General features: G+C 51.1%; 11 protein-coding genes across 11 annotated transcripts; 8 read left to right on the top strand and 3 right to left on the bottom strand.

The window, feature by feature from the left end:
- Positions 1–75: 75 nt before the first annotated feature.
- BDV14DRAFT_169463 (phosphatase family protein) lies at positions 76–3,792 on the top strand. Its single transcript, XM_073768040.1, has one exon. The coding sequence runs from the start codon at positions 521–523 to the stop codon at positions 3,629–3,631; it is 3,111 nt and encodes a 1,036-aa protein (XP_073630501.1). The 5' UTR covers positions 76–520; the 3' UTR covers positions 3,632–3,792.
- A 191-nt stretch (positions 3,793–3,983) lies between these two features.
- BDV14DRAFT_169462 (uncharacterized protein) lies at positions 3,984–6,083 on the bottom strand. Its single transcript, XM_073768039.1, has 2 exons — positions 5,594–6,083; positions 3,984–5,538 (listed from the first exon to the last, which is right to left on the bottom strand). Exons 1-2 carry the CDS (start codon positions 5,992–5,994, stop codon positions 4,260–4,262), a joined length of 1,680 nt encoding a protein of 559 aa, XP_073630500.1. The 5' UTR covers positions 5,995–6,083; the 3' UTR covers positions 3,984–4,259.
- Positions 6,084–7,260: 1,177 nt separating this feature from the next.
- BDV14DRAFT_197902 (pheromone receptor) lies at positions 7,261–8,790 on the top strand (the record flags this gene model as incomplete). The annotated part of the gene is made up of 3 exons (XM_073772789.1): positions 7,261–7,828; positions 7,876–8,362; positions 8,415–8,790. 3 exons carry the CDS (start codon positions 7,261–7,263, stop codon positions 8,788–8,790), a joined length of 1,431 nt encoding a protein of 476 aa, XP_073630499.1.
- A 1,070-nt stretch (positions 8,791–9,860) lies between these two features.
- BDV14DRAFT_169459 (single-stranded DNA-binding protein) lies at positions 9,861–10,752 on the bottom strand. Its single transcript, XM_073768038.1, has 3 exons — positions 10,427–10,752; positions 10,265–10,341; positions 9,861–10,158 (listed from the first exon to the last, which is right to left on the bottom strand). Exons 1-3 carry the CDS (start codon positions 10,702–10,704, stop codon positions 10,085–10,087), a joined length of 429 nt encoding a protein of 142 aa, XP_073630498.1. The 5' UTR covers positions 10,705–10,752; the 3' UTR covers positions 9,861–10,084.
- Positions 10,753–10,924: 172 nt separating this feature from the next.
- BDV14DRAFT_197900 (uncharacterized protein) lies at positions 10,925–11,833 on the top strand (the record flags this gene model as incomplete). The annotated part of the gene is made up of 4 exons (XM_073772788.1): positions 10,925–10,934; positions 10,989–11,119; positions 11,174–11,402; positions 11,451–11,833. 4 exons carry the CDS (start codon positions 10,925–10,927, stop codon positions 11,831–11,833), a joined length of 753 nt encoding a protein of 250 aa, XP_073630497.1.
- A 138-nt stretch (positions 11,834–11,971) lies between these two features.
- Positions 11,972–13,106, bottom strand: BDV14DRAFT_26473 (uncharacterized protein). Its single transcript, XM_073776406.1, has 3 exons — positions 12,692–13,106; positions 12,480–12,598; positions 11,972–12,408 (listed from the first exon to the last, which is right to left on the bottom strand). The coding sequence occupies exons 1-3, from the start codon at positions 12,802–12,804 to the stop codon at positions 12,110–12,112; spliced, it is 531 nt and encodes a 176-aa protein (XP_073630496.1). The 5' UTR covers positions 12,805–13,106; the 3' UTR covers positions 11,972–12,109.
- Positions 13,107–14,911: 1,805 nt separating this feature from the next.
- BDV14DRAFT_26431 (uncharacterized protein) lies at positions 14,912–19,107 on the top strand. The gene is made up of 5 exons (XM_073776405.1): positions 14,912–15,644; positions 15,706–15,838; positions 15,886–15,934; positions 15,988–16,375; positions 16,422–19,107. Exons 1-5 carry the CDS (start codon positions 15,398–15,400, stop codon positions 18,989–18,991), a joined length of 3,387 nt encoding a protein of 1,128 aa, XP_073630495.1. The 5' UTR covers positions 14,912–15,397; the 3' UTR covers positions 18,992–19,107.
- Positions 19,108–19,501: 394 nt separating this feature from the next.
- BDV14DRAFT_26410 (uncharacterized protein) lies at positions 19,502–20,501 on the top strand. Its single transcript, XM_073776403.1, has one exon. It carries the CDS (start codon positions 19,838–19,840, stop codon positions 20,387–20,389), a length of 552 nt encoding a protein of 183 aa, XP_073630494.1. The 5' UTR covers positions 19,502–19,837; the 3' UTR covers positions 20,390–20,501.
- BDV14DRAFT_26411 (ERF4 family protein) lies at positions 20,502–21,382 on the top strand. The gene has a single exon (XM_073776404.1). The coding sequence runs from the start codon at positions 20,614–20,616 to the stop codon at positions 21,280–21,282; it is 669 nt and encodes a 222-aa protein (XP_073630493.1). The 5' UTR covers positions 20,502–20,613; the 3' UTR covers positions 21,283–21,382.
- A 382-nt stretch (positions 21,383–21,764) lies between these two features.
- BDV14DRAFT_169432 (AP-2 complex subunit mu) lies at positions 21,765–23,467 on the top strand. The gene is made up of 3 exons (XM_073768037.1): positions 21,765–22,175; positions 22,258–23,257; positions 23,314–23,467. The coding sequence occupies exons 1-3, from the start codon at positions 21,839–21,841 to the stop codon at positions 23,318–23,320; spliced, it is 1,344 nt and encodes a 447-aa protein (XP_073630492.1). The 5' UTR covers positions 21,765–21,838; the 3' UTR covers positions 23,321–23,467.
- Positions 23,468–23,717: 250 nt separating this feature from the next.
- On the top strand, positions 23,718–25,475 carry BDV14DRAFT_197896 (kinase-like domain-containing protein; the record flags this gene model as incomplete). The annotated part of the gene is made up of 5 exons (XM_073772787.1): positions 23,718–23,989; positions 24,050–24,438; positions 24,518–24,864; positions 24,946–25,201; positions 25,279–25,475. 5 exons carry the CDS (start codon positions 23,718–23,720, stop codon positions 25,473–25,475), a joined length of 1,461 nt encoding a protein of 486 aa, XP_073630491.1.
- Between the last annotated feature and the right edge of the window lie 145 nt (positions 25,476–25,620).

The raw sequence follows: 25,620 nt of genomic DNA, 5'->3' as shown, positions 1-25,620 counted from the left end.
GTCGGGCCGTACCGACGTCGCAGGGAAGACCGGGGATCCTGCGCTCATCATGACCTTCCTCTCTCTCTCTTGTCACTCCGCTCATCTGCTACCCCTGTGCATACTTGCCAGAACGGGCTCGCCCTGCAGTCTGTGCTTTCCCGACTGTCTGTTTCTTCTTGTCCATTTGCTGGAGCTTTAACCCCCAGCCCGTCTGCTATACACTATCTCCCGTTAGGCCTTCCACTAGTATATTCCCCGTGATGCTCGGCCGAATCCCCGCCTCTTGACAAGTTGACGGTCCTCAATTGCGCTCCAGTATCACCAGTATATACCGGGATGATTGACAGTCACGCTTATATTTTCTTTTGTCTGCTGCTCATATACGTCTCGTGTTCTAGCACCGCCCCGCCTTATACCTATACCATATCGTGAACCCCATCCGGTAAAGCGCGAAAGTCGAGCCCTATATATATACTCTATACTATATCAACAGCTCCCATGAGGAACCAGGTACGAAGACTGAAATTGTTCTGATAGAATGGCCGCCGATGATGAGCAACAACATTCCGGCCCCGCCCCTGGGGACTACCCCTCCGATAACGATAATGTCGAAGGATACGCCGATACCACTTCGGGCTCCTCGCCGCTCACGATAGCCGTCAAGTCGCGAAAGGGAGAATATACCCGCCATTTGTCTCTGCACGTGAAGGTCGGAACGTGGAATGTGGCTTCTATTTCCGGGACGGAGAAAGACGTCGGGAAGTGGTTCGTACAGCAACAGGGTGTTTGCGGGCGAGGTTCGGCGTCGCAAAACGGCTCGGGCTCGAAGCCCGTGAGCTCTGGAGGGGATGAAGTTGGACTTTATGTCCTAGGGCTGCAAGAGATTGTCGATGTCTCCTCTCCCACAGAGGCGCTAAGACCCTATACGGATCCGGCCCCGGCAAACCGTTGGAAAAGGGCGGTTGAGGATGCCCTGCCTCCTGGATACAAGTTGATCGCAGAGACCCAGCTCATTGGACTACTGCAGCTGATCTACGCGGCTCCGTCAATAGCCGATAGCATATCGGCAGTAAGTTCTACCAGTGTAGGTACGGGTTTGCTCGGATACATGGGCAACAAAGGCGCCGTAGCCACGCGGCTGCTTCTAGGCGAAACTACCTGTATCGTTTTCGTCAACTGTCATTTAGCGGCGGGATCAGACAAGACCAGCTTAGATCGACGGAATTGGGACGCCTCCCAGATTATTGGCCGCACAAGGTTTGACCCGGTTGATCTGGACTTTTCACTTCGAGATATTCCATCTGAAAGCATTGGAGATGAAGACTATTGTTTCTGGTTTGGTGACTTGAATTATCGCCTCGAGGATATTCCTGGCGATGACGTACGGCAGGTCCTTGCTCGACATACGGAAAACGAGTACGACAAGAGACACGGAGCGCTGCGGGAGGTACATGGCACTCCATCATCCCCACGTATCGTTGTTGGCAAAGATCAAGGAAGACAGTCGCCTGTCTCCGAACAGCTTTCAAGCGGAACGGAATCGCCAGGCACCGACGAAGATTTAGAACCCCACGAAGATCCGGCCTCTCTTCAAACAACAATATCATCGTTATTTCCCCATGACCAGCTACGCATGCAGCAGAGCAAGCAAAAAGCCTTTCACGAAGGCTGGCGTGAAGGTCAAATCTCGTTTTTGCCTACATATAAGTACGACATAGGTAGTGTCGCCAGATTTGACTCGAGCGAGAAGCACAGAGGGCCAAGTTGGTGTGATCGGATTCTCTACCGATCACGCAAGGACAAGCTTAATTATGAAAACCTCGCCAAGGAAGCAACGGAGGCTAGGAAACGAGATGAAGAGATGAAAGCCAGTGGGCTGGAAAGCGCTGCGGCCGATGACAGTGTTCTATTTGACTACGACCCAGAAGCAGATGGTGCGGATAGCGGTGACGAGTATGATCCTGATGACGACCAAGGCGATGAACAGGCCAACCCAGAATCATCGCCGGAGAAAGACAGCGCTATACGACTTGATTACTACAACTCCCATCAAGGTGTTCTTTCTTCCGACCACAAGCCACTGGTCGCTGGGTTTACACTGGAACTCGATTGCGTGGAACCGAAACTCAAAGCTCAAGTACACCAGGAAGTTGTGAGGGAGTTGGACAAAGCGGAAAACGAATCCCGGCCCGGCTTGACTGTTGTGGTGGACAGCCATACTCGTGAGCCATCCAAAGGAGATACCGATCCAAATGCTGTCGACTTCGGGGACGTATGCTTTGATATTCCCGTCCATCAGTCATTGACCGTTGCAAACACCAGTGGTGTATCTGCGACCTTTTCTGTGCAAAAACCTGAGCGAGGCGGTGACGCTGATGCACCATCGTGGCTCGAATTCCGAGTCGAGACGTCACATCACGACGACTCTGATCACAAAGAGCAAGCGTCACCAGATGATTGCACACTACTACCTGGTGACCTGGCCGTTGTTGATATTACCGTTTGGGTACGAGACATCAAACTCGTTCGCCTCTTGAACAGTGGGCAGTTGAAGCTCGAAGAAATCCTAGTCCTTCGAGTCAAAGACGGCAGGGACCACTTCATCTCCGCACATGGAAAGTGGCTACCCACGGCTTTTGGTCGCAGCTTGGAGGAGCTTACCTTCATTCCTGAAACTGGTGCCCGCAGTCTGGCCGCTCACTCACCAGAGAGTACAAAGAGGCAGTCAGGCGTTCCCATATCAGCTCCCCGTGAGCTTTTCAAGCTAACAGAAGCAATTTCCGATCTGGCGGAACGTGCCGTCGCCGAGTGGGGCATGGTCAAAGGGGACTCGGAGTCTAATGACACAGCCCCATGGCAGAAGGAGCCGCATGGATCTGCATGGCCCTTTGAGCCTGAAACATGGACGCTCAAAGACAAGGAGGAGCGCTCGCCATTGCTAGCTTCAGCTCGCGAAGCCATCGACACCAAACAGTCTTTCAGCCAGGTGTTTGCACCAGAAGTGTCGTCGTTACATCGTCTCGAAATCCTGGGCGAAGTCCTTGTTGCATTCCTGCGCTCGCTGAAAGATGGGATTATCTCAGCTTCCGTCTGGCAGACTCTTGATCAGCAAATTCAAGCACGAGAGAAGGCCAAGAAGCCTCTGCTCTCTTGGGAGGATTCTCAAGCCTGGATACTCGAGAGCCTTGCCTGGTCTCCGGCCCACAGCGTCTCCTTCACATTCGTAACGTTTATGCTCGCGCGAATCGCCAACGAAATCGTGCCAATACCTCCTCGTGGGTCGACAAAACCTGCGTCGAACGAAAATACGAAGCCTAGCACCAATGAGGTCAAGGACGATCAATCCTCGACATCATCTCCGATATCCCGGGCATCCTTCATTTCAACTGGCAGCTTTCGGCGCAAACCCACATTCTCTACACCTCCCACTCCGCAAGAAACAACCGTCAAGACAATGACTCAGCGACGGCTAGCCGTCGAGGGTTCCATGGCCTCTTTCTTCTCCGGTGTCCTGATCTCTTCCGATGTCCCTGTCCCCTCGAAAGACAAAGAGAAGCGACAATTAGAGGAACGAAAGCGCAGCATCATCGAGCCCTTCATCAAGACCATCGGAGTAGACTATAACGGTCCTTCGGGCGGTGCACCTTGAAACCAGCAATTCCTTCACTTTTGTATTATGACTTTTGAACTTTTTTTGGCTTGTATTGGGTGGATCGGGTGGTATTTTGTTTGCATAGTGATAGACGGGGCTGGAAGCAGGTGTTGCATTGGCTATATTATTTTATACATGCGTCCGCGGTCGCCGCTGGCCTTCTTGGTTCACTTGAGCCTTGAAGTCTGCTAATGATAATGTTTGTTCTTCCATTTTGGGATCTGTGCCACTCTTTCAATCATGGCCTGTCCGAACCTGCCGAATGGCGATATATACACCCGGAGTCTGAGTAGCGCTTGCTAACCTTAAGTGTCTACGTTAATTACACAACTATAAACGACCGAGTAATGTTTGAATAGAATAGGATTCCACGATCTAAACCTCTTCCAGATAAATTAAATCACAAAGAAGTAAATACCCAGCCGTCTTCCATTGTATACCGGCAACTCAAATCCAAATGCTACCCTAGAGTCAAAGCTCAGCTTAACGCCCGTCCATCCGTCCATCCAGCCAACCAGCCATATCTATCGAACATCCCGAATATCTTTCAGAGAAAACACCTTACAAGCACGCTAGATAAATCCAACTCAACTAAGCTGACTAAAGACAAGTTGACAAGTTCATTTTACTCTTCTATAATTGTGTTCGTACCCCGTTTCGACCTTCTTTGCGCCGATGATGGCTCTGCCCTTGAAGGTCGTGTTTGTGTTTGTGTCTGTGCCTGTGTCTGTCTTGATTTACCTCTATCCCCGCCCGCAGCGCCAGTTGGGATACCGAAGTAACTGTCGTCGCCGTTAGAAGTCGAAGATCTTTTCTCTTTATCCCTCTGTTTTTGTTTCTGCTTTTCCCTAGAAGAAGACGAAGACGAAGACACCGTCTTCCTTCCGAAAATTATATCCCGACAGACCCTCCCTCCCTTCCTCGCAAGGACAATCGGCGCCGAAGCAACCTGCAACCCGATGTTAACAGGGACAAGGAAAAGCGCAGCGAAAGAGTCAATGAGGAGACCCGTTAGCCCCCTTGATCTTTTTCTTCCGCGTTGCGCATCAGCAGCTAGACTCAGGGCATCGCGTGTCTTATTTTCAAGGACCTGGAGTCTTGTTTCGGTTGAGTAGGCTGTTAATGCGGTTCGTTTTTCGTACCGCCGCATTGCGCGGTTCAGGGCTGCGATCTCGGGCTGGATTTGGTTTTGGAGGTTTGCTAGGAGGGTTTTCATGTCGGTGGTTGGGTCTGGTTCTTTGCCTTTGTTTTTGTTTGTATCGTTCTCTTTTTGAATAGCCTGGGACGTTAAGTCGAGACGGTCAGCTGCTGTCTCAGCGATGTGAGCCTCGAGTTCTTCAAGGCGCTTTTGGAGGTCGATGATTGTTGTAGAGTCGAGTTTATCCTTGAGATCGTCGTCGTCGGTTGAGTTCGCGATTATGCGCTGGAGGTGGAGGGTGCGGGTTTGGACCATCTTCAGCAAATGTGAGAAGGGCCGAATTTCAGCGGCGAGTAGGAAGATGGTAAGGTTATAGTTTGAGACGAGGCCCTCTGAGGGGCGGGAGAGGTTCGAGCGGATGGTATGTAGGATCCAGGTTCCGAGCAGGGGGAAGAGGAAACAGGAGGCTAGGGCGACGAGTTCGTGGATGAGGAGCTCTTCGGCGGCAGTGGATGTGTCGGGTCTATTTGGATGATGGAGGTCTTTGCGGGTTGGTTCTGGTTCTTCGTCGGGATCGTGGTACTGGGATGGGGAGGAGGACGGGGATGGCGGTTCTTCGCCTCCTTGGTCTTCGTCTTGGTTTTCGTCTTGGTTTCGACCTTGTTTGTCTTTTCTATGCGAGATAGAGGAGTCTATATCTAGCGGTGTTTCGAGGCCGTAGAGACCGCTCTGGTAGCGGATTGTTCGCGCGGAGCGATACCATTCCCTAAGTGCCTTGGATTAGAAACGGCAGCAGTCTCAAGTAGGAAGGACTGTCATACCACGGCAGCCTCACAGACCAATTCAGAAACACTGCCGCAAGAGCCAACAGTGTAACATCTGTCACAAAAGCGCTCCCATTCTGGAAGAAGATGCCGGCTATAGCGGGAAGGAGGGCGAGGCCCAGCGGCGCGGAATGCCAGTGCGACTCCTCCGCGTCGTCGCGCGCATCCTCATCGCGCATTCTATTGGCGCGCGGGAAGAGCAATTCGTCCGTCGACGAGCGGATGGTATTCCGGGCTTCAGAAACGGAATCGGAGAGGGTCGAGTTGCGGCGTTGAGGGTGCGCGGCGCTTGTAGCAGTAGGAGGCGTGCCTAAAGGAGATTCGGCAATTGTGGCGGCGCGGGTCAGGCCGCGATGGCGCAGGCCCTGACCAGGGCTCAAGAGATTGGGAGAGGACATGGGTAGGGCTAGGACGAGGGAGTTGGAGGTGGCATGGCTGAAGATATTTAGATCAGGGACAGATCAAGAAACAAGAATGAGGGGGATCGTGTGCATGAGGTAATCTGAAGACGATCGGGTCTTGTCAGCTTCAGCTCCACAGTTCGTGGGGAGAGCTAGTGGCACTAAGTCCACTAACACTACAAGTCACGATGACGATCTCTTGGCCATGTCAACTCAACTCTCTGTACTCAACACCAGCAACGCTTACTGTCAATGTCAACTCGAGCAATCAATTACCTCAACCTCACCCCCAATTCCTGCGAACGACCGGGGTGCTTTCGAATCTCTCGCATGCCTTGCAGATCGTCTGCAACAACCCGATCGGCCCCCAACTGAGCGCAATCTTCAGGCATGGATGGATCTAACAAAATGAAAGAACACAATAGCGACAGTGGAGCGGGCCATGGGCGGTCCTTTGCGCCCTGTGGCACGCGAGAACAGGCGCAACGTCAAGCAGTCTTGTGATACTCAATGCACCCTTCGCCTATCGCTGCTCCGTGCTGCCCTGTCCTTGCGCGACCACCTTAAGATTCGAGAATCGGGGATTGCAATCTCGACTGAGAGGGGCAACTGAGCGCAAATGCAAAAAAGAAATGAGAGTAAAACAAAATTCTCAGCGGCGAAATGTCAGTGGGAGTGGTAAAACTGTTCCAGAATCTGAATCTATTAACACCCAAAACAGGCGATATCTGAATAGAGCCACCTTGCCGACATCACGACTTTTGTCCGCAACACTGCGGCGTCTTTATTCATGAAAGAGCTTCGGCAATAATAACTGCAGGCCTAGAGCTCTATTATCAGGGAGCGACAAGACAAACCACCTGTCTTGCTTCCTGTCTCGATTCCGACTGGCCGTCTGACTGTAGCTGCCTGTATAACATTGCCCGCCCTCCCCGTTTTTCCTGCTCTTCGCCCTATTGTCGGCTTCATCGGTCCCTGGAAATAGAGAGCTGTCTAAATGTCTTCAAGCCAACACTTCTATTCTCAGTTGGCTCTGCCTCGGAGTCATTTGCTGGCTAGACGACGGCCCTAGCCCAGGTCTTTGATCCTTCTCAGCAGGACCTCTCCCGAGCAGAGATGTTGCCGGTACAACATCTTCCTTCATAACCTGGTCCCTGTATCTCTGGACGTTGCACCTTACTGAACCGCAGACATCACGCCGGATTCCGGTTTTCAAAGTACCAAAGTCCAGTCTTTACCTGTCTATTTCCTTTCTCCTCCATCATGAACTCAACAGCCGCCTCGATGTCGCCCTCTGCGCAAACAGTTGCACTGCAGACCCTCTCCATCTTGTCCATCGTGGCCAGTGTCCCGCCTCTGGCGTTACACTGGAAGAATAGGAACTTTGCGGCAACTTCGTTGATCTGCTGGTTCATTCTCCTCAATGTCTTCAACATTGCCAATGCTTTTATCTGGCCGACAGACGATATCAACAACTGGTGGGACGGTGCTGTTCTCTGCGATATAGAATCGAAGCTTCTGATTGCCTCATATGTCGCTGTTCCTGGTTGTCTCGTTTGCATCTTCCGAAGCCTGGCATACGTACTGGACACCAGCCGTGCCACTCTTGTCCCGAGCAGACGTCAACGATGGCAGAACCGTATCATGGAGTATTCGTTCTGCGTGGTGATTCCGTTCATCGCTGCCGTTATGCACCTCATCTACCAGGGCAACCGCTACTTCATCTTTGCTGTCTCTGGCTGCGTCACTAGTTTGGATCAGAGCTGGGTCAGTCTCGTACTGGGCTACATATGGCCGCTCGTGGTCTGCTTCGTGGGAAGCTATTACTGCGGTATGCTGTATCATTTCCCGTGAATTAAACGTCTCTAACAACTTCAGCTCTCGTTCTACTCCGCCTCAGGCGCTACCGAAATCAATTTAACCAAATCATCCGCGCCAATGCCGGGTTCAGCAAGTCCAGGTTTCTACGGCTCTTCTCTCTCTCGTTCATCATGCTCCTAGCCCTCATCCCAATGCAGTCTTATGCAGTCTACACACAGATCCAAGCCTCGCTTCCATGGCATCCTTACTCATGGTCGTCTGTTCATGGCGAGGCATGGAGAATCATCATCAAGGTCCCAACTGGCGGCAAGGTTTACTTTGATCGCTGGATCCCCGTTGCCGCAGGTTACATGTGCTTTATCTTCTTTGGCTGTGGTAGGGATGCGTCGAGGGTTTATCGCTCTGTGCTTCGGCCATTGGGTCTGGATTGCTGCTTCAAGTCTGTACAGACTACGTCGTCGGGCAGTTTCCCAAGAGACACGTCTGGGTCGTCTGGTGGTAGTCGAGCTCATTTGATACCTGGGACTGGAAAGCGCACAACACGGTAAGCCTCACCACTTCATGCCATTGGACACCCGCTGACATCGACACCAAAGAACAAATCCTTACCAATCCATCGGCTCATCCCATGGTCATGCCCAGAACACCAGAGATTTCGAAAAAGGTCTCCCCAACCGCGCCAACACCAACACCAACATAACCCCAGCCCCAATCCCCCAATCCCGCTGGACCAAACTAAGGACCCACCTTGCCTGGTTCGGCCACCCATTCTCTTCTGCCTCCCGCGATATCATCCGCTCACGCTCAACACCACACCTCGCTGTTCCCACGGGTACAAACACCATCTCGACTAATGCTTGGGCTGGAAGTTCCCAGAGCCGCGGGAGTATTGATCTCGATCTGTTGCCTGCAAGGGGAGACTTTATTCGCGTTAAGCAGGTCATTCGGCAGGAGAGAGAGATGCAGATTTGATTGATCTCGTCATCTACCATATACCCTTCCATTTAATCATCTATGCATGGCTTCGGTTCTGATACCCTTTCAACCTTATTTCTTTCTTTTGTTTTAGGTTTACTTCTTCTGTCCTTGTCTGCAGACTTGCATCTTCTTTTCGATTCCCCTTATCGTCATGTCACTTTGCATACTATTTTGCTTAAGGACACAGGATCTCGCATCGAGACAGGAAGCTCGAACGTTTTCTCATGACATGTACTTATAATTCTAATAATTACTGCATTCGCATCACCCACCTTCGCTACCTTACCTCTATTCTAAAGTACCCAGGAAATCAAGGTACAAAGACAAACAGCTCATGTAAACCACCACACACTCAAATCGCTACAACATTTCGAACAATTCACCTTTACCCTAACAAAATGGGCTCCCCCAGAATTGAAAATACATAGTATAAAGTTTGCGGTTTGTGTCGTGGGCACGTTAAGGTCGGTGGGATGGTGTATAAGGTTGAGATTGAGCTTAAGCTACGGGAGGATAGAGGTCAACCTAAGGTAAGGTAGGTACCTACCTATGAGGTAGTGGTTTAGGTAGGTAGTGAGCACTAGGTAACTAAGTATGTACCATAGCAGGAAGCGATTAAAACAGACGGGTGTTATAACTAGTCTCCATCTAAGGTAGGCAGGTAGGTAGCGGATTGTCTTCAGCTTGATGTTACTTGATCATGGGGCTCAGCTTGCGGTTGCAGTATAAATTCTAAAGTCCTATGGCTATCCCATTTGACCTTATTTGTAGTAGGTGTTAGGTATAGTACGGAGGCTGGGGTACTCGCCCCGGCTCTTGGACTTGGGCTCAGACTGTGCTGGCCTCTTTGGGTTGGTTATGGCCGATTCCACAAAGTCGGTTGCTGATGGCATGGTCGATTGCTCAAGAGCACACGGTTGGTCTTGCATCCAGGAACATATAATACAAAGGGTTCAATGGACCGCGGTGAAACGTCGCCGGAACAAAGCGGCATTGGTGCAGGATTCGAAGAGCACCAGTAAGGATCTGAAGGCGCTTGGGAAACACTCTCGGGACTAAACGATGCAGGAAGAGTGGATTAAATTTAGGGTATGATTGCACATAAAGTTATATAATACAAGAGTGGAAGAACCATAAAGCCATCAACCATCAACCATCTAGCCTCGCCCACCAACGACCGCCAAAACCAAATCAATTATAACATCCTCCGTGTGCGCCGGCCCAAAGGAAAAATTGTTTATTCAATAATCAGGTACACTCAGGCCCGCGAGGCTGCAGATGCACCACTTTACTGCTGGGATTCCTCGGCGGCGGCGGTGTTGTCTTCAGTGGGGCGCCCGCGCGCGAGAACCTCGAGTTGGCCTTGCGAGTCAAACACGTTAGTCCTTGAATATATAAGATTGCAAGATGATTTTCCGAAGAAGCGCGGTGTACGCGTTGTGAGGAATCAAATGGGGTAAAAACTCACGTTGGATAACCAACAAGTTGAAGCGGCCGTCGTCGGATTTCTTGTAGGTTGCTTCCGCCTCAACAGACACAATGGAACTATTAGAAAAAGAAGAGAAAGAGTTAGCACGAGTGTCTCTAAGTACAACCCCGACCAGGACTGATTGCTTGCTGAATTACGTACCCCTTTTGAAGGCCGAGGAGGAATTCCTGCTGGGCGGGGGCAACATAGGCCTGGACTTGGAACCAGCTAGTGGTCTTCTCTCTGGTAGAATCCCTCGAGGCAACGTTGTATCTTATGTACTCATTGCCACTTTGGCTGGTGCGCAGCTCGGGGGTCGCGCCGAGACGACCGACAACGTTGAGACGGGCCGCGGAACGAGCAGACGAGGTGGTGAAGGTGCGCACCGGGGTAGCGGCGCGGGCGAAAGAACGCAGAGAGGAGAAGGTGAAGGCAGACATTGTGCAATTGGTTATTTGGAGGATGAGAGACGGGTTAGAAAAGTTGTTGCGGCGCGCAAGTTGCAAGTGGAAGTGGACACCTCTAGCTCCGGCTTGAGTCATGTGATAGGGACGTAGGTAGATCGCGTGTCGGGGACCCACCCCTATCCAGGACAGGAACCTCACAACAACATGCACAGCTGAATGAACATTTGATCTTGCCTTTTTTTATTGAACACATATGACTGACAGTCAGTCGGGGCTGAACACTGTTTCTTTTAGCAGTGCTAATGGCCGTTTCGCAGCTGGAGATGGAGTCCCAGCGTCCACCAAGCACGTTCTGGAAATTATCTCCATCCTCCAAGATGCAGGCATCACTTGCTGTATCGTTCAGATCTTCGCGCTGATCTATTACGGAGCTCCACGGGTATCTGATGTGGGTGTTGACTGCGGACATTCTAGAAGTTTTTCTTAGTCTAATATAAGACAGGACCGGGTTCTATGCGTTTCAGACCAAGACCATCAACGGGCCGTGGAACTGTTCAAGTCTCGCACTGGAGATCTAGAAGCCTGTGACCCATCGCCTCACTGTGCACCAACGTCGCTAAACTACAAGTACCCACGATTCAAGTCCCAAGGCTTCATGGCATTCTGGGTAGTTGTGCCAGAGAGCTACTGCCATATCGACTGCAAGCCAAAGAACATTGAGTGGAGCCTTGGTTCGTATTCATTTGATCTGAGCGATTCATGAACTAATCACATTGTAGGCGGCCTTCCTTACCCAAAACTTCATGTCCTAGTGCAGGCGGCAATCGACACAAAAGAGGGCGTCGAGCTTGAAGATCTTATCGACGGAATGAATCTCACAGAGGAATGGGGTGAAGATAACATCGATCTAGACGGTACAACCGATACACAGTGGTTAGAGAACCGCCATCGAGCAGTGTGCGAGGACTTTCGCGAAAGAGGCTTGGATGAGATGCTCATATTTCTTGATCCCGCGCCTGCTTTCAGACGGGAGATCTGGAAACATTCGGTACAGAACAAGAAGAAGAGGCTGGGATGGGAACGCTCGCCCGAGAAATATGCAACACAATATCGAAAACATGGCTCACCGGATCCGCGAACGCGAAATCGGCCAGGGCTGTGATTGTTCGTTTCAAGCGGACTTCCTGCATTTCTGAGAACCATTGGTCATCAGGTCCTTAGTCTCACCTGACAATTTGTTGGACTAGACTGTCCGGTTATGGAATTTCTCTGTCAAAGCCCTGAAAGGCAGTTTGGCTGACAAGCCCCGTCTTATGAGACACCGTCACTGCGGAGCGTATCACTGCGAAGCTCCCAGACGTAGCCCAACACTACCTCATGGACTGCTCCAGGTTTTTATCCCGTGCGACTGTGATGCGAATGCCGCATGGAAATACATTCAGCGACCAAAAAACGACTTCCAATATTCCCTGCTCGATTGAGGCATCCTTTCAAGGAATGTATCAACATCCGAAGGCTCCAACGAATCGACGAAGCTGCGAACTTCCTCTCGTCGATTCATAATCATAGTCTGAATATCCTGCACATCGCTGATTTGAGCACGACTTGCAAAAGCAGCCATCTTTCCTCGCAACAGATACAAAAGACTGACGCCCCTTATCTGAAGAGGACCCGAAGCACTAGGGATCGTGTGTAGGATGAAGTTCTTAGCCAGGTCTCGAGGGCTGTTCTGGAAACCTTTTAATAGCGAGCCATGTCAGCATGTCTTAGAGCGGACAGGAAAGGCGAATAAGGACTAAGCAACACACCACATTCGATCAAGTCGACCTCACCCTCGAAATTGCGTGCGCACTTGTCAAACCCAGGACCTGTCTTGACAAATACTTTCATGATATTGCTGATAAGCCTTGTATTTGGGATTCTGAGCCTAAACTCATGTTCTCTGTCAGCAGAGCGACGTACGATAAAAAGCAAAGCCATGACAAAATAACACTATCAGCAATGCTTGCAATAGTCATACCTCTCTTCCCCCTCGACAACCTCCCACATCCTCCGCATACTCGTTTGGAACGCCATATCAACGTCCTTGGTATTCCGATCACCGCCAATAAGTCTCACTGCTAGACCTCCCATGATTCCTAGGGTATGGAGGCGCGCTCAAGCATATTGGCTATGAAGAACGCCGCAGCCGTGAGGTTCGCCATGGGAACGAATATCGGCCCTTCCTCATCGGAGTCGTACTCGATTAGGTTGTAGTAGCTCGCCATTTCAAATCAAGAGTAGTTAAGGTCTACTGAGTCAAAGATCTCGGAAGTGATCCAATATTTAGGCACTTTTCTAGGTCTCTTGAATGCTTCAAGCTAGGTGACAAATGACACGGAACACATATATAGCGAGTTGTCGTCAGGCACAGCTGACAGACAACTCGCTGCGATCCTTCCGCCTCTGACTCTAAGCATGGCCTATAGTACAGTTTGTATAGTTATTAGTGAGTCATGTGATGATTAGTGTTGGATGGACTGTCGAGGCAGGAGCGACGGGCGATGAGCACCAACTCTCACTCTGTTCTTTACTCCATAACACTACCTCATGCATCAATGAACAATCAACAATGGATACCATGACTTTCTGGAAGGATCCTACAGTACAAGGTGTCTTCTGGAGTTCTAGTGCCTTCTCACTCTAGTTCTTAGCAGGTCAAGGATTGATCGTCAATGCCAACTCGACAACTCGACAACTCAACAACTCAACAACTCAACAACACACGTCACTTCCTCCAAGCCCTGAGCATCCCTGGCGATATCTGAAGCAGTGCTAAATAGCTCATCCCAACAACTTGATGTCCCAACATTGCGCTCGCTTCTTACTGTATTGTGCTCGGAACAAGTTACCTGCAACAATGGTACTTCCCGAGACTGACCAGGGTCAACAATCATACGGTATTTGCGGCAGAACAATAGCGAAAAAGAAAGGGATTGCCAGTCATCTTATCTAAGACCTTGTACAAGCTAAGCTATCTATTCAACGTTTCAGTCATTGTTCGTCACTGATTTTCTTCAATCCGAAACTTGGGAATCAACTACGTACGCCACCCCGTCAAGTTCGAATTCGCGACAATTCGGCACGCTAAGTTACTCGCAGCCTCGCAGAATTAAATGACCATGGAATGATAGGGTCATAAACCTTGCCAGACCGACTAGCGCCTCAAACCCTGAAGCGACCAAGTGAGTCGTCATAATTGCTATTCCGGGAGTTAATATACGGGCAATATACAACGATAGTACCACCCCTCGCATAATCAATAGCAAGAATTGGTTGTATCTACGGAGTATCTTTCTTCACCGCACCCCTGTTGCATGGTACTATTGAACGAAACCTCGTCACCGGTTTCCTCAGTTGCTTTTGCAGGTGCATATTGCAGACCGCAGACTGCGGTGCAGACAACACAGCAGGTTAGCTTGGCCAGGCCACGCTGACAGCTCAGATCTGGCGTCGCGACATCGTGGCTTCAAGAGAATTAATGGGAGGGACAGCATTAAGGCTCTAATGCAGGTGCGGAAGACTAAGGACGAGCAAAAGGGTTTGTATGGCGGACGAGACTCGGCGATTTCCCCTGAAAGAGACACCCCCCAGCGACAAATAGGAATTCGACGTGTCACTGCAGTTCCCCACTAAAATAGCTAGATTAATTAGCGCCATCTTGCGCGGCGATCACTGGCTGGAGTGTTGAGTGGACCAGTGGAACTTCATCCATCAAGATCAGGATCGACTGACTGGCCCAGGAACTGCTCAGGAACCGCTGGCGATAATATTGAGATAGTCTCAGACACTGGGTCCGGTTGGCCTATTTGCACGCTGACTCGTTCTCTTCCTTGTTTGATCTTTGAATAAGTCTTAGAGTCCAACTCATCTAACTCCATCGCGTCGATTGCTTCTCGTTTTCTTCCTTGATTGGAGGCAGAAAGCACATCCTACACGCGCATGCATCATACCCAGTCCGATCGGTGTGATTGAATGAGCCTGTCCAATCATCGCCGCTCATGCAGCACAGCATCCAGACGCTCACGCCGGGCTAAGAAAAATGTTTACCATTTTTTCTTTTTTCGCAGGACAAGTCCCGAGGGTGGATAAGCCGGTGCGTCTGCCATGCGTGGACTGGAGGCTATTTTTCGAGGCCCTGGACCAGCGAGTGAGGCATGACTAGTTGTAGCTAGCAGAGCGAGCCAATTTCATTTTATTTCTGTTTCTGTTTCTGTTTCTTGATTTTTGGTTTGATTCTTGAATAAAATGTATCATCTTTCGCACTTGTGTTCTTCCCTTACTTTTTATTCTCTCGTTTGCTTGCTTTCCTTCATGTCAACACCAACACCACCAACAGCTTCATAGTGGGTACAACGCTGGGAAGTGGGTATCCTTCAACCCTGAGAACCCAGACACGCCACGTTTTTGCACATTTTGCGCGTCGTTTGCACCACTTACCGGCTGTTCCAACTTCCAAGGTCCCGGGTTGGTTGCGGTGCGGGTGCAGGCAACTTTGCGCAAGGAAGGGCACTGCATTATGTGGATGGAGGTTTGAACTTGCGCTCCATCACCGCTGGTGTTCGTTATATACTCTGGCCTACGGTCCCTCAACCCCGCAATTCCTCGACTCCTCGACGCCTCAACTTCTCAGGCTCAGCCCTACCGTTGGTCCGTGTCGGTCCGGTGCCGTGATTCACTTGTCAATATGAGGGTACACTTTTTAGTCCTGGTCATCGCGTGCCTTTTTCCAGCGCTGCTTGCGTTCGTGGTAAGGGTTCCGCATGCCGATGGGTCTGGATACGGAGTGTTGCTTTCGAGGGCGGATGAGTCTACAGACGATGCCTCCAATGCGACGGTGACAGATGCGCCGAGGAACTCGACCAAGTCGGATAATTTGACTACGCCGTCTGCTACTTCTGTGCCGACGTTGTATACTTCTGTTCCTGAGCCGGGTGAGTGGTTGCCTATACCTTTGCTTCTTTCTCGATGAGATCTCTCGCTGATGATTTGAAGAAGATGAAGGCAATTCGACTGCGCCTGGGGAATTGCCCGTCAAGCCATCAGTAACACCTGCTCTAGGCGTTGGTGGTTTCATCCTGCTATCTACTGGCGCGGTATTGGCGCTGATTGGAGTGCGAAATCTATGGTATGCCCGCCTACCCCCTGTTAGGAAACAATTGCTTACCGACATAGGATTCATGTCTTCCTATCCTCTGCCTTCCTGACTAGTCTTGGAGTAACAGTAAGAGCGCGCTGCCTGTCAAACGAAGTCGAACCTAACAATCCATCTTCTAGGTCCTCATCATCTATGTCATGAATCCCCCGGTCCGCGTCGCCATTCAAGGCGCGTACCTGGTAGCCATCTTTTTTACCGGAATCACATTTGGCGCACTCGCCATTGTCTTCAAAGAGCTAGCTGAAGGTCTCGGATGTCTCCTAGGCGGTTTCTGTACGAGCATGTGGCTGCTTTCCACGCGATCAGGCGGGCTCATACAATCAACGGATGCCAAAACGGGGTTCATCGGCGCCATGTCCGTTGCATTCTATGCTGTTTCATTCAGCCACCACACTCGTCCTTACGGCTTGATTGGCGCGACTTCCATATCAGGAGCCACGGCTTTTACGCTTGGAATTGATTGTTACAGCAAGGCCGGATTGAAGGAGTTTTGGCTCTATCTCTGGGGTGAGTTGTTATCCACATCCATTGAGGAATCGACTGACCAGTGCAGCCTTGAATGACGACCTCTTCCCTCTCGGAACAAACACGTATCCGGTCACTCGATACATCAAGGTCGAACTAGCTGTGACAGTAATAGTAGCTATTATGGGCGTCATTTCGCAACTGCGCCTGTGGAAGGTCGTCCGGGAACGCCGGGCAAAAGAAGAAGAAAAGCGCCAAGAGGAGCAGCGCGAAAAGGACGAAGCCGAAGCCGAGGTAGCCAAGAGACTCGAGGAGGACAACATGAAGGAGCGCATGGAATGGGAGGCCAAGTACGGCGACCACGACACATCCGAGGGCTCCTCTACCCTCCCTGAACTAGCCGCCGGCTCATCGCGAACGTGTCATACAGACGAGGCAGACGCCAAGGGTAAGGACGGTGACAACGAGAAAACGAGCATTTCTGACTCTGCAGTGTCGTACCGCTGCTCTGACTGTAGGTTAAGGGGGAATGATGGCACTTCGGCAGTAAGCGGGGACACAAGATCATGCAGTGGAACACACCAGGAGGATGCCGAAGAGACTGACGAAAAGGCGCGTGCGACTGCGAGCCCAGACACCGAAGACATGGATCAGCGTTACCCGAACCCCTTGCGCGCCGCTGCGGTGGCAGATGACAGGAGGTCTGATATGACGGCGGTGGTTGGGTCCGAGTCAGCGTCTGTGTACTCAAAGCGCCTGTCGATGCTATCTCGGGGAGCTTCCCTGCGAAGTGCAAAGAGCAGTCCGAAGCCTGTCAACGAGTCCCAGGAGGCTTTGATCACGCATGATGATGATGGCACTTCGACTACCAGGGGTGTTGCAGAGGAAGCCGATGTGAACTTGGATCATGATACCGTCTCTGTGGGAAGTCACTACAAGGCTGTTTTGGACGAGGAGCAACCTGCCACTCAAAACAAGTCTGTCACTGATAGCTCCCAACCTGAAACTGTAGTTGCAGACCAACATGAGCAACCAAAGCAAGATGAGCCGCATGAAGTAAAAGAGACTGATCAACCTGCTGCGAGCGAACAACCCCAGCTACTGGTCAACAACGGAGCCATTGACGAGAACAAATCAAACTCGGAACCACGCGACGACGAACGAACTGTTGTTGCTGCCGCGAGTACTCACTCTGAGGAACCTCAGAAGGAAGTTCCAACTGATCCTCAACCTAAAAAGCAGGAGACTGTTACCAAGTCATCCGAGGCAGAACCAGCCGTGCAACAAGAGACGGATCAACAGGGAGCAGCAGCCACTGAAACCGCGCCATCGCAAGTCGGAGATACGATTCAGCAAGCCGATAGCACCGAAGAGGCACGGGAGGAGCCTACAGGGGGAAAGCGCGATGGTGAAGGTGAAACAAAGGGAAAAAAGGAGGCTCAACTCGAAAAGGGCTCCACCACGAAATCATCTGACGACATCCCGAAAGACAGCAATGTGCGCCAATCATTGACCACTCAAGAAACTCGGTCCAGCGAAAAGAGCCAGAAGAAGAAAGAGCCCGAGCGACTCGTTGCAGAGACGGTGGAACGGATCCCAAAGCACACATCAAGGGTTGTTCAAGCTTTCCGCATGAACGAATGGGCGAAGCACCTGGCGAGCGCAGACATCCCCGAGCCAGAACCAATTCACTCTTTCGAAGACGAACGTCCAGCTGAACAAGAAGAAGCCGCTAAGCCAGTCAATGTCCCAGAATTGCTGCAGACGGCTCTAAACGCGCAACCACCCCCGCCTGTTGAAAACCGGACCTCCTTTGCAAACGACACAAACGACATCTACTACGCACATGACACTCGCACAGGCTCTCAGAAGAAGAGACGGTCCAAGTCTCCTAAGAGGCTCTCTGGGCATTCTATCGGTTCAGCTCAGAACTTTTCACAGGCTTTGCCGCCTGTTGTGCAACCACAACCACCGGCACAGCTAGGTCACGCTGCCAATACCTCAACAGCGACGCTATTATCACCCATCGAACAGGCCCACGAGGATCTCGAGAGAGCAAAGCCACAATGGAAGGGGCCTGCTCCACTAATCGCCGTGCGCGAGGACATGATGCGAAGCCGCCTGTCCTCCGTCTCGCTGCCCACTGACGCCCATGGACGGCACAGCACCCAACCAGAGCGTATGCCCATGGTGCGTCCGTCATCGACCTTCCCAATTGCTGAAGAAGATGACGACGACATTCCTTTATCCCAACGCCGGACAATGCTCCACCAGCAGGGTCCGATTACAAACGCACCATCACCAGCATCAACGCCAGCACCAGCAGCGCCACCACCACGCCGAAACAACAGCGGCTTACCATCACGAGCAAACTCTCCCGCAGTCCTAGCAGCATGGCGTGAGTCCGTCCGAGAGGATCTTGCAGAGCGGCGCGATCCGCTGAAACTTACTCAGTCGCCGTCGCCTATCCCTGGTGATCGTAGCGCATCCCCATCACCATTTAGCCAACTACCCCAGCGTAACGTATCTTCGCCAGCCATTATGATTGGCGACAAGATCGCAGAGGGTATGCAACGCGGTGATATGAGCGACCTGCACCGCGAGGCCATGCGCCGAATGCAGGCCAAAGCCAATCAAAGCGTTAACCGGCTGGTTTAACGGGCGATTGGCTTGTTCTATAACCATTCATTTTCAGTTCTATTTACGTCACATCTACAGCATGGAGGGGCCAATTGTTTTGAATTGTTTGTATGTTAGCGATGAGACATGGTCATGGCAGGATATCGAGTTATTGGATGCCCCTTACGGAGTACTAGATAGTTAATGTTTGTTTGTACCTATACCTAGTTAGAGGGACTCGATGACGACAGACCCGATGATCTAATCATAATGATAATCAATAAAGCAGCAAACAAACAAGAAGTGACTGCGATCAAGGAGCCGCTCGTAATTTCGGGCAGCGACCCGCACGGCGATCGAGTGGGAAACGGAGGAAATGCCCAAGCCCAGGGCGATGGTCCGATGGATCCTTACAGTCGACTATCGCAGTCCACCAGCGCTAAGTGTGCCTAACGCCGACTATTGTTCCGATTAATCGCGGGAGAGGCGACCCGGTCGAGTCCGGAAGGCAAAGCCTGGTCTGGTCTGGTCTGGGGATGATGCCGTTTCGTCTTGACTGCGAGGCTGGTTGAGACAATTGGGCTGTGTTGGGGGATATATCTTCCTGCTCCCCTTCTTTTTCAGTTTCTTCAATTTTGCTGCATGTCATTGTCGTTCTTTTTTCCTTGATTTCTTCCTAGTCTTTCAGCCCTGTACCGTACATTTGGTAAACGGTCCAGCGAATATTTGATGCATCCATCTGACCCCCTCTATTGACTCGACTGACTCAACGGCCACTCTTTAATTACCACTTATCATTTCTTCACTACCCCAACTAACTGATCCATGGCCATTGGCATTTTCCCAATTACTTGCCAGTTCTCTTTGAAATAAATACCTGTGTGGATGTCGAGCTCAGATCGGGAGTTGCTCAGGACCACTTGCGGTACTTCTTGCAGTGCGCCCCTTTTCGCTCCCCGCCAGCCAATCACGTCCTCCAAAGGACCTCTTGCAGTCCGACTTCTTCTCCGACTCTTTATCCTGCACTGCTGCTGCATCTTCACTCTCTCACCACGGCGTCTCCTTCCTCGCCCTCCTTCCTCTCCTCTTCCAACCGCCTGGCTTCCTCCACCAAAACGGCACACTCTACCTCCCGCCGCGACCGCCCTATCATACCACCGCCCCAGATTAAAGAGCCTGCGCCAGCGCATCCTCCTCCCCCGCGCGTCACATTCCAGTCCCCCCAGTCCCAACCCACTCCCGCACTCGCGGCCACAGCCCTACCCACATTCGAACGCCTGGAGGGTCAGACTGAAACACAGGCGGCTCCTTCAACATCAAGCTCAAGAGCACCATCTTCACGATTGCAGACCCCCTGGTCGACACCGAGGATCCTCCGCCCGCCTGCCGTCCGGCTTGCAAATCCGGTCAACCACGTCCCCCGAATTACCCCGGTAGCGACCCCCAATCCGAACCAGGCTTCGTCCGACAGCCTTCCTCTTGAAGCGCACCGAGACGCGTACCCGCTCCTTACGATCCCTGAGCGGCGGCGCAGTCGACTCACACCGTCACCGAACAGTCTCGTCGTCGAGCGCAGCCAGGCAGAGTCCGAGAGCGGGCGGTCGAGTATAGGATTGCCGCGGGGAAGAGTCAGCGGCCACTTTGACGACGTCCCTCTAGACATGAATATGGAGGCTACGAATCAATTGGGCACAGAGCGGCCGCGACACGTACAGTCGCAGCATTCACTACGCTCAGGAGGAAGTCAAATCGCGTCCATCCCGTCGAATCAGGGTCACCCGCATGAGAATGAGGTGGCGGAGGAATTGGCATGGGGTCCTGCACACCCTTGTTACCCACATATCAACCCGCATGTTCCACCGGGGTCCGACGAGTACATGAATACGCGGATCATAAGGATTCGGCGCGACTGGATGGTCAAAGGAGACCTGGCGCCGACGTACTCGAATTTATACCCCGAGATCCTGGACCCGTTATTACCTGAGCAGGAGTTCCGACGGATCGTCGCGACAGTGAATGATGAACTCATAGGCGCGTTCAACCCGTACAGTTTCCGTAATTGGATTGACGGGGCGATTGGGCTGATTACGGGGTGGATCTGGGAAGATATCGGTGCGTCCGGGGTGAAGAGTCATCTGCGACGTCTGGAAGATTGGCTTGAGAAGTGGAATCGGGAGGTTGGTGCCAAGGACGGCGTACGGATCTGGAGTCTGAGGCGGACAGCGTATATGTCACTGGACATTCAGATTCCGGATCCGAAAGTTGGCATTGTAGCCAGTGAGGGAGGGTTATCGCGGCCTGGAACGCGGCCGGATAGTGAGGGTGTATAGCCTTCCTCTCTTTCTGCCCGTTATTTCTTCCATTTCTTCGGCTTCTTCGACCACCTTTTCTATGGATACCCATATCTTACCACACTTTAATTCCGACTCTGCATTAGCGACTCTGCCCGGATTGCTTGCTCTGTCTCAGTTCGGCATATGAGATCATGTCTGTCTGTCTTGTTCTGTCTACTAAGATTCTCTGATACCTATTATCTACTACTGTCTGGCCCAAGGCCTACTAAAGCTTTCGGGTGGCTCTGTGTATAAGCCTTATACTGAACAAAATAATATGTGTACAATTACAATTGATTATGATATATCTTTGAAACAATAGTACTCTAAACAAGGATATTATTTGACGTTCTTTGTTGAAAGTTGAAACAATGTAGAACTGTAGATATCAAACATGTGGAGAACCACCGCACAGCTCCGCCGATCCCAAGCAGACAGCGGACCTGCACCGCGGGAACTTCTCCTATCCCCAGCTCCCTCTTCAACCCCCCTCACAAGTCACCACCACTTCCACAACCCACAATCCCCCTCCACCGGAGCAAATCCCGCCAAAATGCTCTCCGGCATCCTAATCTTCAACCAAAAAGGCGAAAACCTCATATTCCGCTCCTTCCGCAGCGACTGCCGCCCCCGCCTCGCAGACATATTCCGCATCCAGGTGATCTCGAACCCGCAAGTGCGCTCGCCCATTCTCACGCTGGGATCAACGACCTTTTCGCACGTCAAGCATGAGAATATTTATCTTGTTGCTGTGACGAAGAGTAATGCCAATGCGGCGCTGGTGTTTGAGTTTCTTTATCGGTTGATTCTGTTGGGGAAGGGGTACTTTGGGAAGTTTGATGAGGAGAGTGTGAAGAATAATTTTGTGTTGGTTTATGAGTTGCTTGATGGTACCTACCTTCCCTCAAATCCTTCATTTTTTCAGTTTCGGAAGGGAAGCGGATGATGCTAATGATTTGTTTCCTTGCGCAGAAATCCTCGACTTCGGATACCCCCAGAACACCGAAACAGATACATTGAAAATGTACATCACGACCGAGGGCGTCAAGTCCGCTATTGCGAACCATCCCACCGATAGCGCGCGGATAACACAGCAAGCTACGGGCGCATTGTCCTGGCGCCGCGCAGACGTCAAGTACCGCAAGAACGAGGCCTTTGTGGATGTCATTGAAGATGTGAACCTGCTTATGTCTGCTACGGGGACAGTGCTGCGCGCCGATGTGAACGGGCAGATTGTGATGAGGGCTTACCTGACTGGAACGCCAGAGTGCAAATTCGGGCTGAATGATCGGTTACTCCTTGATAATGATGCCGCGGGACCGGGAGGGTCATCGAGTTCTTCAAACGCGGGGAGAATAAGCGGGCCTTCGGCAACGAGGACAAAGGCTGCGGCGGGTAGTGTTACGCTCGAAGACTGCCAGTTCCATCAATGCGTGAAGCTCGGTCGCTTCGATGCAGACAGGATTATTTCGTTTGTCCCGCCAGACGGCGAATTCGAGCTCATGCGGTACCGCGCGACGGAGAACGTCAATTTACCGTTCAAGGTGCACCCGATTGTGCGCGAAATCGGCACAACAAAAGTCGAGTACAGCGTCGCGATCAAAGCGAACTACAGCTCTAAACTCTTCGCGACAAACGTCGTCGTCCGTATCCCCACACCACTCAACACAGCAAAGACAACGGAGCGGACATCCCAAGGCCGAGCAAAGTACGAGCCCGAACACAACAATATCGTCTGGAAGATTGCGCGGTTCTCTGGAGGTGCAGAGTTCGTGCTCACGGCTGAAGCAACGCTTACGGCAATGACGAACCAGAAGGCTTGGAGTCGGCCGCCGCTTAGTTTGAATTTCAGTTTGTTGATGTTTACGTCGAGTGGACTTTTGGTGCGCTACTTGAAGGTCTTTGAGAAGAGTAATTATTCGAGTGTCAAGTGGGTGCGGTATATGACTCGGGCGGGGAGTTATGAGATTCGGTATGTCCTCTTTTCTTTCTCTGGAGACATTCGAGTGGCTGTTAACTGGTTTACAGATTCTAGATGTCTCTACCTCAAAGTAGAGGGATTGCATTTACTACTTGCTTCTGTGCTGGGAAGCCTGGTGTTTGGCGTTGAATGCGTTTCCTTAATCCATAGTGCTACATTACCAATACCTTTATATACATACTGCATACTACTAGTACGACTACTTTCTGTCACTATCGTTCCTATTACCTGCATACCCAGGTGATCGGATCCATCTAACTCCGAAATGAGGTTGTACTTCCTGCCAAGGGGTCAATAATCAAGTACTTGCAAGCGTCATACCCCTGTCCCATTCCACGTGATCAGTCTACCACCACCAGCCTACCCCATACCCCATACCCCATCTTGCTCTTCCATACTGGATACCCACTGTATCTGCCTTAATCTAAACGGTAACCCCAACATAAAAACAATGAAACCCTCCCTTCCACGCCTATCATCATCCCTCCTCCGCAAGAAACCCTTCCGCTTCCCTCCAGCTTCAGGTTCTCCCTTCCCCAGACCACCCACACTCTCACAAGTACCGAACAATGACATCCTCATCGACGAAGAGACCTCGCCATTTTATGATTCTAAACTATTCTACCCCGCGAATCCAGGCGATGTGCTCGGCCGATACCAGATCCTGATTAAGGTTGGGTGGGGTGTGAATTCGACTGTTTGGTTTGCGAGGGATTTGGATGGGTATGTAACGTATCCATTTATAGAGAGTCATTGACTTGAAGTCTTACTAACAGGAGACAGAAAAGAAGAGGATCCTGAAACTGTCGTTGCGTTGAAGATCTGTAATTGCAGTACCAGTGGCAGTACCAATGGCAATTCGAATCCAAGCTCGAAATCTTCGGTTTCCGCAACCCACAAGCGCGAAATAGAAGCGCATATCTCCTCTTTAACCCCATCCCACCCAGGCCGATCCCTTCTACGGACGTACCTTGACGCCTTCGAGATTCAAAGACCAGGGCAAGGCTCAAGGCATTCGTGTCTCGTGTATCCGCCTATGAGGGAGACGTTGGCGAGGTACCAGCGCCGGTTTGAGGGCGGGAAGGTACCGTTGGAGCTTGGCAAGGTTTGGATCAGGGCTTTGCTTAGGGGGTTGGAGTATTTACATGGGGTGGGGAGGGTTGTTCATACTGGTGAGTTTGGGGTTTGTATTGCTTGCTGGTTGAATATATATTTATATATACCAATTCAACCTCATACTTACAATCACAGATCTCAAACCAGAAAACATCCTCCTAACATTCGAATCCCCCATCATCCTGTCCACATTCATGGAAACGCACCTCTCAACGCTCCTGACCCCATTGCCATATACAAATTCAACGTCCTTCAAAATCGACTCAACAGGCCGCCCAATCTACCCCTCCCAAACAGACTTCGGACCCCTACACAGCCTAAAAACTATCCCGCAACTCATCGACTTTGGTCTCGCAATCAAACTACCAGAACACGACGACTGGGGCATCTGGCCTATCCAGGCTGATATTTATCGTGCGCCGGAGGTTATTCTTGGTATTGGGTGGCGGGTTTCGGTTGATATTTGGAATCTGGGTGTTTTGGTACGTTTACCCCGTCCCCTTGTATCACTATATAATCTCTACCAAGCCGTAGAGTTTAATTTACTGATTGAGGTGGAACAGATGTGTGATATCCTCTCAGGCCAGGACCTCTTTCACTACCAACAAATCCACGACTCAAATGGTCGGTATGATGCTCGACGACATATGGCGCAAATGATCTCTTTACTAGGTCCGCCTCCTCCGGAGGTTATACAGCGGTATCTATCTATGCGCGAGTCTATATGGCCTGAACATATGAGGGTAAGACGGGAAGAAGATGGGATGGTGTGTAAAAGCTCGGAGGAGTACTTCCGGGGTCCGTTTTTCGATGATGATGGTATGTACCTTTACCATATCCATGTCTCCTGCTACTTCGCTTATCGTAGTCAGTAGACTAATGAATCGTGTATTCAGGGAATTTCCTCTACAAAGACCTCATCCCCACCACCAACAGGAACCGAGGTCTGCCTGATACTGTCCCGTCAATCCTAGAAGGAGAAGAGAAAGACTCATTCCTTGATCTTGCCCATAGTATGCTCGCTTGGCATCCAGATAAGAGGAAATCAGCTGGTGAATTGGCGGAGCACCCGTTTCTTCGGACTAGAGAATAAATGAAAGCAGATCATGGAAAGGAAAGGAAATCAGCGCTTGGCTCTTCGCAATACACGGGCACTATTCTTTGGTGTCTGGTTTGCACCGGCTACATAAAAGCTACCAGCTGCGTACAATAGACGCTACATACATGCAAATCACGAT

Source organism: Aspergillus stella-maris (genome assembly GCF_047715825.1).
Source record: "Aspergillus stella-maris strain CBS 113639 unplaced genomic scaffold BDV14scaffold_13, whole genome shotgun sequence".
Taxonomy (NCBI): Eukaryota; Fungi; Ascomycota; class Eurotiomycetes; order Eurotiales; family Aspergillaceae; genus Aspergillus; species Aspergillus stella-maris.
Note: the sequence above shows the minus strand (reverse complement) of the source record. Positions and strands in the feature narration are given on the sequence as shown.

Excerpts from the sequence above, each read along its gene's own strand:
- BDV14DRAFT_169463 (XM_073768040.1), top strand. The coding sequence starts at position 521 with ATGGCCGCCGATGATGAGCAACAACATTCCGGCCCCGCCCCTGGGGAC.
- BDV14DRAFT_26431 (XM_073776405.1), top strand. The coding sequence starts at position 15,398 with ATGAGGGTACACTTTTTAGTCCTGGTCATCGCGTGCCTTTTTCCAGCG. Across the intron at positions 15,645-15,705 it reads TACTTCTGTTCCTGAGCCGG|AAGATGAAGGCAATTCGACT; the intron begins GTGAGTGGTTGC and ends GATGATTTGAAG. Across the intron at positions 16,376-16,421 it reads GTTTTGGCTCTATCTCTGGG|CCTTGAATGACGACCTCTTC; the intron begins GTGAGTTGTTAT and ends TGACCAGTGCAG.
- BDV14DRAFT_26410 (XM_073776403.1), top strand. The coding sequence starts at position 19,838 with ATGTCGAGCTCAGATCGGGAGTTGCTCAGGACCACTTGCGGTACTTCT.
- BDV14DRAFT_169432 (XM_073768037.1), top strand. The coding sequence starts at position 21,839 with ATGCTCTCCGGCATCCTAATCTTCAACCAAAAAGGCGAAAACCTCATA. Across the intron at positions 22,176-22,257 it reads GGTTTATGAGTTGCTTGATG|AAATCCTCGACTTCGGATAC; the intron begins GTACCTACCTTC and ends TTCCTTGCGCAG.
- BDV14DRAFT_169462 (XM_073768039.1), bottom strand. The coding sequence starts at position 5,994 with ATGTCCTCTCCCAATCTCTTGAGCCCTGGTCAGGGCCTGCGCCATCGC. Across the intron at positions 5,539-5,593 it reads TGGTCTGTGAGGCTGCCGTG|GGAATGGTATCGCTCCGCGC; the intron begins GTATGACAGTCC and ends CAAGGCACTTAG.
- BDV14DRAFT_26473 (XM_073776406.1), bottom strand. The coding sequence starts at position 12,804 with ATGGGAGGTCTAGCAGTGAGACTTATTGGCGGTGATCGGAATACCAAG. Across the intron at positions 12,599-12,691 it reads GTTGTCGAGGGGGAAGAGAG|GCTCAGAATCCCAAATACAA; the intron begins GTATGACTATTG and ends ACATGAGTTTAG. Across the intron at positions 12,409-12,479 it reads GGTCGACTTGATCGAATGTG|GTTTCCAGAACAGCCCTCGA; the intron begins GTGTGTTGCTTA and ends CGCTATTAAAAG.
- BDV14DRAFT_26411 (XM_073776404.1), top strand. The coding sequence starts at position 20,614 with ATGAATATGGAGGCTACGAATCAATTGGGCACAGAGCGGCCGCGACAC.
- BDV14DRAFT_169459 (XM_073768038.1), bottom strand. The coding sequence starts at position 10,704 with ATGTCTGCCTTCACCTTCTCCTCTCTGCGTTCTTTCGCCCGCGCCGCT. Across the intron at positions 10,342-10,426 it reads CTCCTCGGCCTTCAAAAGGG|TTCCATTGTGTCTGTTGAGG; the intron begins GTACGTAATTCA and ends TTTTTCTAATAG. Across the intron at positions 10,159-10,264 it reads CAACTTGTTGGTTATCCAAC|GCCAACTCGAGGTTCTCGCG; the intron begins GTGAGTTTTTAC and ends TTGACTCGCAAG.